The following is a 13,178-nucleotide window of genomic DNA, read 5'->3' on the forward strand; positions in this document are numbered from 1 at the left end:
CTTATAATGACATCTAGCAAATCTAGTAGCATCTGTGATCTGTGATGTGAACATGGCCTTTGTAGGAGCAGCCCTCACCCATACATCACTGCGCTGGAGCAACGAGCGGACTGCTGGCCAACCCTGCTGCTGGAGATTGATGACTTCATTCAGCAGGCTGCTGACAGGTTAGCATGGCTGCCCCAGAACCCTCCATCCAATCACTGCCTCTGTCCCTGCATCAATTCCAACTCATCACATCACTGCCAGCTGTTATTAAGCACTAATGATAAATACACACACACACACACACACACACACACACACACACACACACACACACACACACACACACACACACACACACACACACACACACACACACACAGTATGGATCGGTTTCTGTACAAGGCTTAAATGTGAGGAAGTTTCAGTTGCACACATGGCATGGACCTTGGCAGGCAGATTAATGTTGGCCAACACTATGCGGTGCCTCTGGACTTGTTTTGCAGAAATGAAGCAGTCTATGTCAACATGCTGGCACCCTTCCTGCGCTACCTGTACTGTGAACCTCAGAGGCAGACCCAGCACGCCCTCCTGCGCCACAGTCTCCTGCGGGTGCTGCTGCCCCCACAGCCAGGAGCTGGGACGGTCCTGCAGAGCTCGACAGTGTCTGACAGCCTGCTGCTCTGCCTCTGTCAGCTGGTGCCACACATGCAGGTGACACACTCAGACCAACGGCAATAACTGCTTCTCTAACTCATTATTTTTTTCTTTGACGTCATTGTAATAAAAACTATAGTGCAAAATCATCAACATATCTGACACCATGTTCTGGAACGGGATGTCTGCACACAGGAAGTGATGCATTGAACTTAACGTGTGAGAATGTAATTGTTAAAAGAAGGAATAACAAATGTAAAGGTAAATGTTTTTGCCAGTAAACACACCTTTGCTTAATTCAGCACATTCAGTGATTTTGCTGCCACAGCCTTGCTCTGGTATGACCAGTAGCATGTGGTGGCTAATGTTAGCTTCCTTTAGATAGATATCACTGTGGAGCTGACATTACTGGGAATTAAATAACCTTATGCCTTTTGTCTACCTGTGCTAATGTTACTCTGCATGTTAGCAGCTCACAGATGTACACAGTTTTTATTAATTAGTTTATCACAAAAGTAAAAGTAAACACAGCCGATTAGTTGTGCCCTGCTTTTGGTCTTGCACTCCCTTTCAGTCAGGTCATGTCAGGCCGATCATTTAAAAGAAAGAATCCTGGGAAATGAGGAGAATTATGCTATTCTATACTAAATTGATACACTAAATCCAAATTCTATTCTTATAGTGCTTTTAAAATTTTAATTTTTTTGACACAGTTCAACTAAAATAAAATAGACACAAAGAAAACTAAATAATGAAGTATATAAGGTAATAATAAGTAATTAGGATGTATGGCACCTGTAATATTTTGCTAAGCATGAAAGCCTACTAGGATCCAACATTTCCAACTCTGATGACTCCCAGAGGAAGTATAAAAAAAGACACCCACGTAAAGCAGGGACATTTTTTTATATTTTTTATTGATTTCACAGGAAATATTGCAATAAACACAAAGGGCTTATCTTTTAAATTTTCATCCCAATCCCAGGTCCCACATGGAGTTTTGCAAGTGTAACAACCGTGGGAATTATTTGTACAATTCCTTATGTCTGTACACATAATGCAATAAGATTAATATATAGGAAAGATGTACACACATACGTGCACAGGTGCATTTTCATACATACATCTCATGCCACCATTGTCAAAATAACTTGAAAGATCTTCAAAAACTGAATCTGCTACTTGGACCACAGCACCTTTTAGGGAAACCTTTGGGTGCCACATATCTCAATGAGTAGCTGTTTTGTTTTCCCTCAGGTTCTGGATATTGGTAGGTTGAATGAAGTGTCCAACAACATTGTGAGGGTAAAAGTGTTGGCAATAAGAGGTGTTGCTGTTGCCAGGTGGACAGTGTGGAGGCGGTGCTGGAGCTGTGCGGATTCCTGGGCGCTCTGCTCCAGGGTCTGGCCGCGGCCCCGGACCCCACCCCTGCCCTGGCCCCGGCCCCGGGGCAGCGCTGGAGGAGCCAGAGGGTCGGGCTGCTGCTACAGCTGCTCTGTGCCTGCCAGTGCTGCCTCAAGTTAAACGGAGACTGCCGACCTCTTCTCAACGTGTTACAGCAGCTCGTACCTGCCTGCCAACAGGTGACACACACACACACACACACACACACACACACACACCACAATGCATTATGTTTACCAGTTTTGTTTGTATCTGTAGGAGCTGCAATTGGACGAGCTGTTGATGGGAGTGGCCATGCTCCTGCTGGAGGTCCCTGCATCACAGCAGACCAGCCTGCTCCGTCTGGGTAAAAATTCTCTTAAATAGCTGTTTAATGCATTATCTGCATGTCGGGGACTCATCACAGACAACTTCTTCATTACTATTTAAAAATACAGTATTTTAATGAAATAGTTAAGAGAGGTGATATCTATTTAGGCTTAAATGGATCCCTAAGTACTGTGATTACGAAATAATTTAGTGGTTCCTTCTTAAAAACTCAAATAATTGCATTAGTTTTAGAACATTGTCTCTATTTTCCTTATAATTTCTATAATAATTTTTAAGAATTAAACATTTTTTCCATGTAGGAAATCATTAAGAAATCACAAAACTTACAAAATAACATGCACTGCATTGCATTTAAATGTATAAAATGTGGTAATTAAATTGTGATTTCTTCATACATTATAAATGAAAGTTAACTCTACCCTAATCTTTCCTTGCTGCATAATTTCTAAGATGACCTGTTTAAGTCTCCCACTGTAATACCTAATGTATTCTCCTCTCTGTCTCTCTGAGCCAGCTCTGACTTTAGTATGTGAGCAGGCTGAGCTGGCACCCTGGCTGAGTCCTGTCCTGGTTCTCCCCGTGCTGCAGCTGCTGTCCTGCGCGGCCCTCAGCGAGCCACTGGCCGACCGGCGCACACACAGCCTGAACCAGGACCTGGCCGAGCGCCTGCTGTGCAGCATTAGCAGCAGGGACACGGAGAAACCCCAGCAGGTAAGACTGAGGCTACCTCGCAAACCTTTCTGTCAATGCATTAGGAGTTGTGTTCCTCTGTTTATCATCATAGTCCAACCCTTTTACACAGATATGCAGGATCAGTTGCAACAAATCCAACACGGTTACAGACATAGGACACATTGGACACTCAGATTTCAAATAAAATGTAGATATATATTTACATATATACAGTGAGGAAAATTAAGTATTTGAACACCCTGCTATTTTGCAAGTTCTCCCACTTAGAAATCATGGAGGGGTCTGAAATTGTCATCGTAGGTGCATGTCCACTGTGAGAGACATAATCTTAAAAAAAAGAAATCCAGAAATCACAATATATGATTTTTTAACTATTTATTTGTATGATACAGCTGCAAACAAGTATTTGAACACCTGAGAAAATCAATATTAATATTTGGTACAGTAGCCTTTGTTTTTAAGTACAGAGGTCAAACGTTTCCTGTAGTTTTTCACCAGGTTTGCACACACTGCAGGAGGGATTTTGGCCCACTCCTCCACACAGATCTTCTCTAGATCAGTCAGGTTTCTGGGCTGTCACTGAGAAACACGGAGTTTGCGCTCCCTCCAAAGATTCTCTATTGGGTTTAGGGCTGGAGACTGGCTAGGCCACGCCAGAACCTTGATATGCTTCTTACAGAGCCACTCCTTGGTTATCCTGGCTGTGTGCTTTGGGTCATTGTCATGTTGGAAGACCCAGCCTTGACCCATCTTCAATGCTCTAACTGAGGGAAGGAGGTTGTTCCCCAAAATCTCGCAATACATGGCCCCGGTCATCCTCTCCTTAATACAGTGCAGTCACCCTGTCCCATGTGCAGAAAAACACCCCCAAAGCATGATGCTACCACCCCCATGCTTCACAGTAGGGATGGTGTTCTTGGGATGGTACTCATCATTCTTCTTCCTCCAAACACGGTTAGTGGAATTATGACCAAAAAGTTCTATTTTGGTCTCATCTGACCACATGACTTTCTCCCATGACTCCTCTAGATCATCCAAATGGTCATTGGCAAACTTAAGACGGGCCTTGACGTGCTGGTTTAAGCAGGGGAACCTTCCGTGCCATGCATGATTTCAAACCATGACGTCTAAGTGTATTACCAACAGTAACCTTGGAAACGGTGGTCCCAGCTCTTTTCAGGTCATTGACCAGCTCCTCCCGTGTAGTTCTGGGCTGATTTCTCACCTTTCTTAGGATCATTGAGACCCCACGAGGTGAGATCTTGCATGGAGCCCCAGTCCGAGGGAGATTGACAGTCATGTTTAGCTTCTTCCATTTTCTAATGATTGCTCCATGGCAATGGACATGCACCTACGATGACAATTTCAGACCCCTCCATGATTTCCAAGTGGGAGAACTTGCAAAATAGTAGGGTGTTCAAATACTTATTTTCCTCACTGTATATATATATATATATATGGGAGAGAAAAACAACAGTAATAGTGCTGACATAAAATAAATATGCAATAAATAAAGGAAAACGTAGGAGTTGGGAGTAGAAAAAAGTATCTTCTATCAACATTAGTAACAAGTCGGATGTTATTTTATTGACTTAACATTATGACGTACATGTACAGTACAAATGAAAAATGTCCCAACCAGACACAAGGCTCCCCTGCAGTGTTGACAGTAACAAGATAAGCATTGTGATTTTTGGGTTTTGTTGTCAAAACTCTGTCCATCTTGTACTTTACGTGTGATTTGGCTTCATGAATAAATCTTGCTAACGTGAATGGTGATAGCTTTGCTGGGAACCCTTATGGATCAAATTCATTCAGTGCCAACTTCATTAAGTTCTGCTTTATATTATTCCTCTCAGTTATATCCCCCCACCCTGCAGTTGCCCCCCCCACCCCTCAGCATGGGGCCACACTGCACTAAGGTATGGAATGCTGTTTTTCAGTCAATTCAATTTCACTTTATTTATAGCATCAAATCATAACAGAAGTTAACTCAGGACATTTTACAGATAGAGTAGGTCTAGACCACACTATCATTTACCATACAGATTCCCCCAAGAGCAAGCATTTAGTGCAACAGTGGTGAGGAAAAACTTCCTTTAAACAGGCAGAAACCTCCGACCGAACCAGCAGAATAAATTCAAACAAACAATAACTAAAGCGTGAGAGAAACTTTGATGGCTCGTTGGAGGCATATGCTCCAACAGGAGAGTCCTGGCCGCTGCAGTCATGCTGCGTGCTCTGATCTGTGGTCGGTGGGCTGACTTATTGTTCAATATCCCACTGACTGGCTACTTGCAGAAAGTAGAGAAACTACTTGCTTGGTGCACACGTCTGCTAAATGCCTCTGCTCTATCTTCATAACAGTCAAAGCATGCGACAGAAGTTCTCACTGTGGGTCAAAAAAATGTGCTGTGACCCCGAGGTAACTGGGATTACTGAGAGAAATCTCCGGTGAGTGCAGCGGTGCTGCATCGCTTCCTGATTTCCCAAACTAGGGAGCGGCCCAAGGTCCAAATCACAGAGTGAGCGTGCATTAATCGTCCATAAATAAAAATTAATTTGTGTTAACTCGTTATTTTTGACAGCCCTAGTTCAAATTCAAAGGTTTTGGCAATATCAGTGTTATCCTTCACAAACTGACACTACAATCACATGCAATTCTTGAGTTAGTGTGGAAGAATCTGCCAGTTCAAATATAACATTTCTGAATTCTAGATTTTAGCAAGTAACCGATAAAGGTTTGCTGATTTAATATTCTCATCTCTCTCCTACTCAGTCCAGTCCACCATTGGCACTTCCTCTAACTTCCTGGTACAGCGAGCTCAGCGTGGCTCTATCCACACTGCGTAGAGTGGCAGATGACCCCGCAGCGGCAGCTGATTGGCTGCTGTCGCTCAGCTCTGCGCTGTCGTCCAGCCAGAGCCAGCTCTGCTCCCTCAGCCTCATGGTGAGCTATCTGATCATCACGGCTCAGGAAGACGTCTGCCAGCTGGCTCTGAAGGCCAGCCAGGCTATTGCTGCAGCTGAGCCCTGCCAGGTACACCATCCATAACACTCTCACTCACAGCTAACATGTTCACATCTACCCTCAAGGCAAAACACATAATGCTAGTCCTGCCTTTTCTCTGCCAAAAACTCACCTGGCAAAACAACAGCTCTCCTCAACAGTGTGAGAGAGTATATAGTGGCCTTAAAGCTATAGTGCGCAGTTTGTGTCTCCCCATGAGGAATTCTAAGTAATGACAACAAAACTGTCGGCGGGTCCACATGATCACAAGCCTTCCGTGATTGGCTTGTTTGTGCGATAGACTACAGACTCTGTACTACATTTCACAGTTATTTATTAAACACTAAATATTACATTTAAATAATAATATATAATTAATAAATTTTCTATATCAATATAGCTATCTACTAACCTGACTCCGCCAGATGGATTGATTCGCATTTGCTAGGCATATCCATCTGGGAACTTTCCGTTGGAGAACTTTTGGGAAGGGGCGGAAATACTGGTTAGCTGATTGGATGAATCATCTGTCTATCACCTATGTTGGTGATAGACGGGCCAAATCAACCAATCAGATCCACGAAGCGTATGAAAATACAACCACAAGCCCGCCCCTGCTGCTGCAGGCAAAGCATAGCTCGTTAGCTCAGCATGCAAACATGTCGGTAAAGGATATTTGCCGTTTGTGTAACGAGAATTTAGGAATAAAAGGAACCATTTCAGGTTCACGGACCATATTCCAAAAGAAGGATCCAAGAGAAAAAAAGCATTAGCGAGCGGCTAACAGAATTAGGGCTACCACTGTCTGAAAATACTGGTTAGCTGATTGGATAAACCATCTGTCTATCACCACCTAACCCACCTCAAAACCAACGCTGATTGGCCCGGTCGTTTGGCCAACGGCTCCAAATTTTCTCTGCCTCAAGATGCCAGACTGATCTGGGAGGAGAACTGGAGCTTGCAAGATCAGGACGGTCTCACATGGCGAGTAAATGTACCAAAATAGTTCTGTCTTCATTTTGGCGAAGGTGCAGCTTCTTTCTTCTTTTCCTCTGCTGTCTGCATGTCGGAGCTTTGCGGGGGGCGGGCCGACACACACACACACACACACACACACACACACACACACACACACACACACACACACACACACACACACACACACACACACACACACACACACACACACACACACTGGCGCACACACCTGACATTACTGATAGCTAGCGTTTACCTCAGGCTAATTAATTAGCTAGTAAGTGGTGATTTTTGGCAGCCAGCCTTCCAAAAGAAAGCACAATGAAATTAAATGTTAACCGATCATTAACCGTTGACCAACAAGCAGGAAACGGAGTATCAGTTCACCCGTCCGAGAGGCTCTGACTCACTCTCTGAGTGAGCTGTAGGCTTGTACCGGTTAATGTTCTGTGCATTGTCGGACACATACAGCCACTTTCCTGACACCGCGAGACTGACACATGTCCACTGCGGCGTATATGTCCGAGGCTGTCTCCACCACCTCCACCTGCAGGTTGTCAGTTGTGTGGTTTGGAATGAAAGGGAGAAAACAGGACAGAGTAACATGGCGAATATCGCCCACATACATTTTTTTTTTTTGATGATGTAGTTAAGGCGGCAGTAACTGCAAAGTTCTGCAAAGTTCTGTGGGAAACCCTGTAAAGCTTTAATTAGTAACAGCTTTTATTATCTTTGAATTTCACACAACAATGATCATTTACAGCACTCTAATACATGGGGGTACATTTACCAAAAAACAAGAGAGATGGGTGTTTGTTGATCTTTTCCTGTAAAGTTCCATCGTCCAGTGGTCATTAGTAAGTGTAGAGTAACAAAAAATAAAAGCTAGTATTCTTATAATCACAAACAAATAGGGTGGTTGGTATTACAGGCTGGCTAAAAACATTAGTAAAAGGGGGGGGATTGGAGTTACCTGGACTGTAGTCTGGCTCAATGAATGTACATTGCTGGGATAAAACGTGACTTTTGGCAGTAAACTTAAATAGCCCTTGATGACCTTTTAATTATTGCCATGGGAATTACAGAATAAAGGCATATCCCAAAGATGATGATGATATGTATCGATGTTTTCCCTTTGCATGGAGGATATTGGATTGTTGATCATTGAGTCGATGTGTCGTTATAGCCCTAGTCAACTCCAGAGCTTTCAGGGATTCAACTTGAAGGAAAAACTCCATTTCCTTCTCCTCCGCCCGTCCCTCTTCTTCTTCAGCAGGTGAAGTGGTTGCTATGCAACAGCCAGTGTGCAGGGCAGCAGGAAGTGCTGTATGTTAATTCCAGGCTGTCACAGAGCTGTGACTGCATGCGGCCAAGGACCCTGATTAGTTCCTATTTTTGACCTTGGCACTAAAGGGACTGATAAACTGTGAACCCTGCAACCTCTTTTATCCCCTTCTCTGACTCTTGGTCTGATGGGTATCCATCAAGCTTTAAATGAAAGGATGTGCAGGGACATTTCTGCAGAGACAGCACATGTTCTTCTCTGCATCCAACACATAGTCAATCTCAAATATGATCCGGTTTTTAGAAAGCTTATTGTCATTGGGCCTCATTCACAAATGTCTTCCTAAGTTTTCTCTTAAATATGTTCTTAAGAAAGTCCCTAAGAAAAGTCTACATCAGATTCATGACGTGTTCTTAAACAGCAGAATTGTTTGCAGGTGTGATCTTAGAATGATGAATCCCACTGTCTTCGTAAATTGAAAGCTCGTGCCTGTTGCTCCTATTTAGCATAGGTAAACGCCCCGTTAATTCCCATGAAAGGACATGAGATGGTGCGTACACTTAGAGAAATGTCCAAAAGATGTGGCAAAGACGGTGGAGGCCTCAACTCCAAAAGAAAGAAAAACTTTTGTAATTCTGAAGTGGAGGTACTGCTGCAAGAAGTTAATGAAAAACAAGACATATTTAGTAGCGTCAGCAGTGGATACTAAGCAGCAAATAAAACCAATGCATGGAATGCAGTTACTCATGCAGTGAGCGCTTTATCCGGAGAAGGGCGCAACAACCGATGAAGTATATAAATAATAATAAATAATGAAAGTTGTAAGTTAGTTACAAAATGGAGGGAAATGTAAAATTTTAAATTAGAATGGACAAAAACGGTATTGTTTTGCGCAAATATGTCAGCTCTAAATTGTGCGTAAGAGTGCTCTTGAGTGTGCATAGATTCTGAGGCCCATTGTCAATATCTCCCCTCCTGTGGAATATCTCTGCCTGGGTACCACCTCCTGGTGACTCCTAACAGGCTGGGACACCTAAAAATCAGCACAGATAGCAGGGACTTCCTAAGTTAAGAAAGTAGACAAAACTCTTTTCTTTCCTAGTCCTAGGTGTAGGCCAGTTAGGACTCATTGTTACCCTTGAGTGTTTCCTTCATCCAAACTTACTTGTGTCTGCAGGTCCCTTCCCTTCTTCCTGTTCTATTGTTCAAACTGGGAAAGGAAAAGAATCCAGCACTGGCTCACTCTGTGCTGAACTGCCTGCCCAACCTCGGGACTCACAAGGTACTGAGACCCTTCTATCAAATACAAAGCACTGCACGTCACACTTCTGTTGTGTTTACCTCCATTATTTCAAATCATCCTCTCTGAGGCTTAATTCATATTGTGAATATCTGTCTGTGTACGTGCAGAGGACTGTGAGAATATCCAGAGAGCTCATTTCAACAGACCTTAACCATTAGAACCTGCCGTGTGCTTTACTGTTGCAGCTCTGTATCCCCATGGTGCTGCAGACTCTCCACATGCTGGCCAGCGCCCCAAAGCTGAGAGCAGTGGCACTGCGCCTCATGACCGCTCTGTGGAAGAAACAGGTCTTGGATCATAAGAAATGCTCATCATCATATTCTTATATATCATCATCATATTCTTATATATATATATATATATATATTTAATATTTTCCCTGTATTTTATTCTTGCCCTCATCTTCCTCCCAACTGACATTCTTCCTTCCTGTAAGGACCGAGTGTACCCGGAGCTGCAGCGTCTGCTGGGACAGCAGGACAGCAGGGTGGTAGTGGGGAGGGACTCCCAGTGGGAGCAGATCCTGGCCCGGGCCGCCTGCCTCAGGGATGTCTGCAGGGAGAGGTCAGAGCAACACACACACACACACACACACACACACACACACACACACACACACACACACTGGACCTGAGAGAGGCATGGCATTAGGCTCTGACTGGCTAAATACAATGGGGACTGACATCTGTCTGAAATTACATTAATATTTGGTAAGTGAAAATGTCACAGCTCCGGGGCTTTTACATCATGTATATGTGTGTGTGTGTGTGTGTGTGTGTGTGTGTGTGTGTGTGTGTGTGTGTGTGTGTGTGTAGGCCTTACCAGCATGGAGGCGACATGTTGGCTGCCATTACACTCACTCTGAACCAGTGCACCAGACCAGACATGGCAACCCCTGCTGCTCTCGCCCTGCAAGGACTACAGGAACTGTGCCGGGCAGAGGTATCACTCACACACGCGTAGCCAAGATTTCCTGCATGTACAGTAAGTGTAAATACTGAGTTTTGCGAGGCTTGTTTTGCAGGTAGTGGACATTGTGTCAACATGGAGAAGTCTGGGCCCAGGGCTGAGCTGTGACTCGCGTCCGCTGATGGTCCGAGCCATTGCTGAACTTCTGGCTTTGGTTCCCCAGCTCACTGCCAAGTCAGAAGAATATGAGGTGTCTGATCTGATGATGTCACTGTTAGAACTTTGTTTTGGTGTTTTTGTGTCTTCCTATCTATGTGGACGTCAGAAAGAAATATATATTTGAAAATTGTAAGAGTAATACCAAATAAGCCTCTGATTGAAGTCAGGATGTGGTTAGCCTAGACATACAGACAAGAAGCAGGGGGGAATCAGGGGGAATCAGCTAGCCTGGCTTTGTGTAAAGTTCAGAATTACCCCTACCAACAGCTACAAAGATCACTGATTAACATGTTGAATATGTTAACTGAATATTTACTCAAACAAAAATGTAAAAATCTCTGGTTTCTGGTTGCAGCCGGGTGCAGTGACTGTGCAGCTTCCTGAAGTCTTGTTGTCACAGTGAAGTTGTCAGTTTTGGTGCCATCGTGCCTTTAACAGAGACCTAAACCTGTGCTTACCCACTGTGTATCAGATCCCCGGTTCAGCGAGTGGCCTGGTGGATACACCGTTGTTCATCAAGAAAAATGTAGTTCCAGCACGCAACTTCCACAAACCATTCTTTTGCATTTACTTTTTGTGTACAGATTAAACAAACAAGACACAGCATGTTAATCAGTGAGCTTTAGAGATTTGGGAAGTGTATTTTTGAAGTTTAGACAGAGCCAGGCTACATGTTCCCCCTACTTCCAGTCTTTATGCTAAGCTAGGCTAACCACGTCCTGACTCCAGCTCTGTATATATCACACAGACGTGAGACTGACGACATTGATCTTCTAAAGAAATAAGCATATTTCCCAAAATGTTGAACTAGAGCTGAAAACACTTGTTGAGTATTCTAACATAAGCACCTAGTTAATTGAATTTTTTCCCTCTTTCTTTCCAGAAACTGACGGAGGAGGTGGTCAGCTTTCTCTGGAATTATGCTGTGAGCAAGGTGTGTGTGTGTGTGTGTGTGTGTGTGTGTGTGTGTGTGTGCGTGTCATTTGTACTGTGTGTGTGTGTGTGTGTGTGTGTGTGACACCTGTAGTTTGTGTGTGTGAGACACGTGTACTGTGTGTGTGTGTGTGTGTGTGTGTGTGTGTGTGTGTGTGTGTGTGAGAGAGAGAGAGACATGTGCACTGTTTGTGTGTGTGAGATACGTGTAATGTGTGTGTGTGTGTGTGTGTGTGACTGGGGGAGGAGTTTTGGGTACTGTACAAGAACTGTACATTCTTAAAGGTGCTCTAATTGGTATTTTTATATTACCAACAGATCAAATATTGATGTGAACATGAAATGAGTTGCTTGTAGTTACCAATTATTCCGCATTGCAGAGTCAGTGTTTTGCCTTTCACAGTGTGCTTGTATTTCAAATGTGTTTGTGTGTTTGCTGTAACAGGATGTGGAGGTGGCCAGCTGTGGCTACAGGGCTTTGGCAGATTTTCCTGAAGCGGTCCACACCATAAATCTTCTTCCTGAGGCGGTAAGTGGGTCCTGTCTATAACTTGACATTCCATTAAATAAAATCAAATTGAATAAAATCAGAGGATGCAAATGATTATGTGGCATATAGGGCTGCACTATATCAGGAAAATATGCGTTATTCGATAACGTTGTTGAATATGGAGATAGTAATATTAAAGTTTACTCAGTTCTGCCTTTCTGCTGCTTTCAGTATTCTCCTAAAATAAAAACAAATAAAACGAAATCATTTCTAACATTCTTTTATTGAACAAATTGAACATTGAATTAAACATAAAAGGAACCACTTAAAAAAAGAATTTCTTTCTTTTTTTTTTTTTTTGCGGTTTTCTGCTGATATTTTAACACAAAAAATCCCTGAGTGTCTTTTACGATATGTTGCAGCTTTTCGCAATATGTATATAGCATTAGTTGATATTGCAATGACAATAAAAAAAAACAATATATCGTGCAGCCCTAGTGGCATATGATATGAAAACCTTCAATATCACAGTAAAAGGTTTTTAAAGGCATACTATGCAGTTTCCGTTTTTTGTCAAACAGCCACCCCTAGAGTCGCTGTGGAGTACTTGTATTTAACATTACCTTTGCTGCTTTTTAGCTCTTGCCAACGAATGAAAGCCTGACTCTTGTCCGGTTCCTCATGTTTTCTTTTCCTTGAGTCTTCCGACCTCGCTTTCTTCGTTTTGCTTTGTCGACTCATGATTCACGTCTGAAATGCGTGCTATTGTCTTCCGTAGAGGCTGCTTCTTATATGTTATTGATGTATTTGACGTGCCGTGAGGCAAATTGTGATTCTCACGAAATTTGGCGGGGCGCCACCACTCAAACCTGCATTGCTGGTTTTGCCTGCCCCTTTTTTGCTATCGGGATGATTCGCCCAACTACGAGTTAATTTACCATCGAAATGACTTTGAAGCTGTTATATTAAGGTACAAATCTTG

General features: G+C 43.3%; 1 protein-coding gene across 1 annotated transcript in view; it reads left to right on the forward strand.

The window, feature by feature from the left end:
• Positions 1-13,178, forward strand: part of focad (focadhesin) — a 66,754-nt gene that overhangs the window by 20,875 nt on the left and 32,701 nt on the right. Inside the window, exons 6-18 of the mRNA XM_028563762.1 lie at positions 66-167; positions 492-699; positions 1,986-2,225; positions 2,305-2,392; positions 2,891-3,087; positions 5,849-6,109; positions 9,520-9,624; positions 9,831-9,932; positions 10,082-10,209; positions 10,461-10,587; positions 10,670-10,804; positions 11,657-11,707; positions 12,152-12,235. Coding sequence (XP_028419563.1) covers positions 66-167; positions 492-699; positions 1,986-2,225; positions 2,305-2,392; positions 2,891-3,087; positions 5,849-6,109; positions 9,520-9,624; positions 9,831-9,932; positions 10,082-10,209; positions 10,461-10,587; positions 10,670-10,804; positions 11,657-11,707; positions 12,152-12,235 — 1,828 coding nt within the window. The remainder of the gene's footprint in view (positions 1-65; positions 168-491; positions 700-1,985; positions 2,226-2,304; positions 2,393-2,890; positions 3,088-5,848; positions 6,110-9,519; positions 9,625-9,830; positions 9,933-10,081; positions 10,210-10,460; positions 10,588-10,669; positions 10,805-11,656; positions 11,708-12,151; positions 12,236-13,178) is intronic.

Source organism: Perca flavescens, chromosome 19 (assembly GCF_004354835.1).
Source record: "Perca flavescens isolate YP-PL-M2 chromosome 19, PFLA_1.0, whole genome shotgun sequence".
Classification (NCBI taxonomy): Eukaryota; Metazoa; Chordata; class Actinopteri; order Perciformes; family Percidae; genus Perca; species Perca flavescens.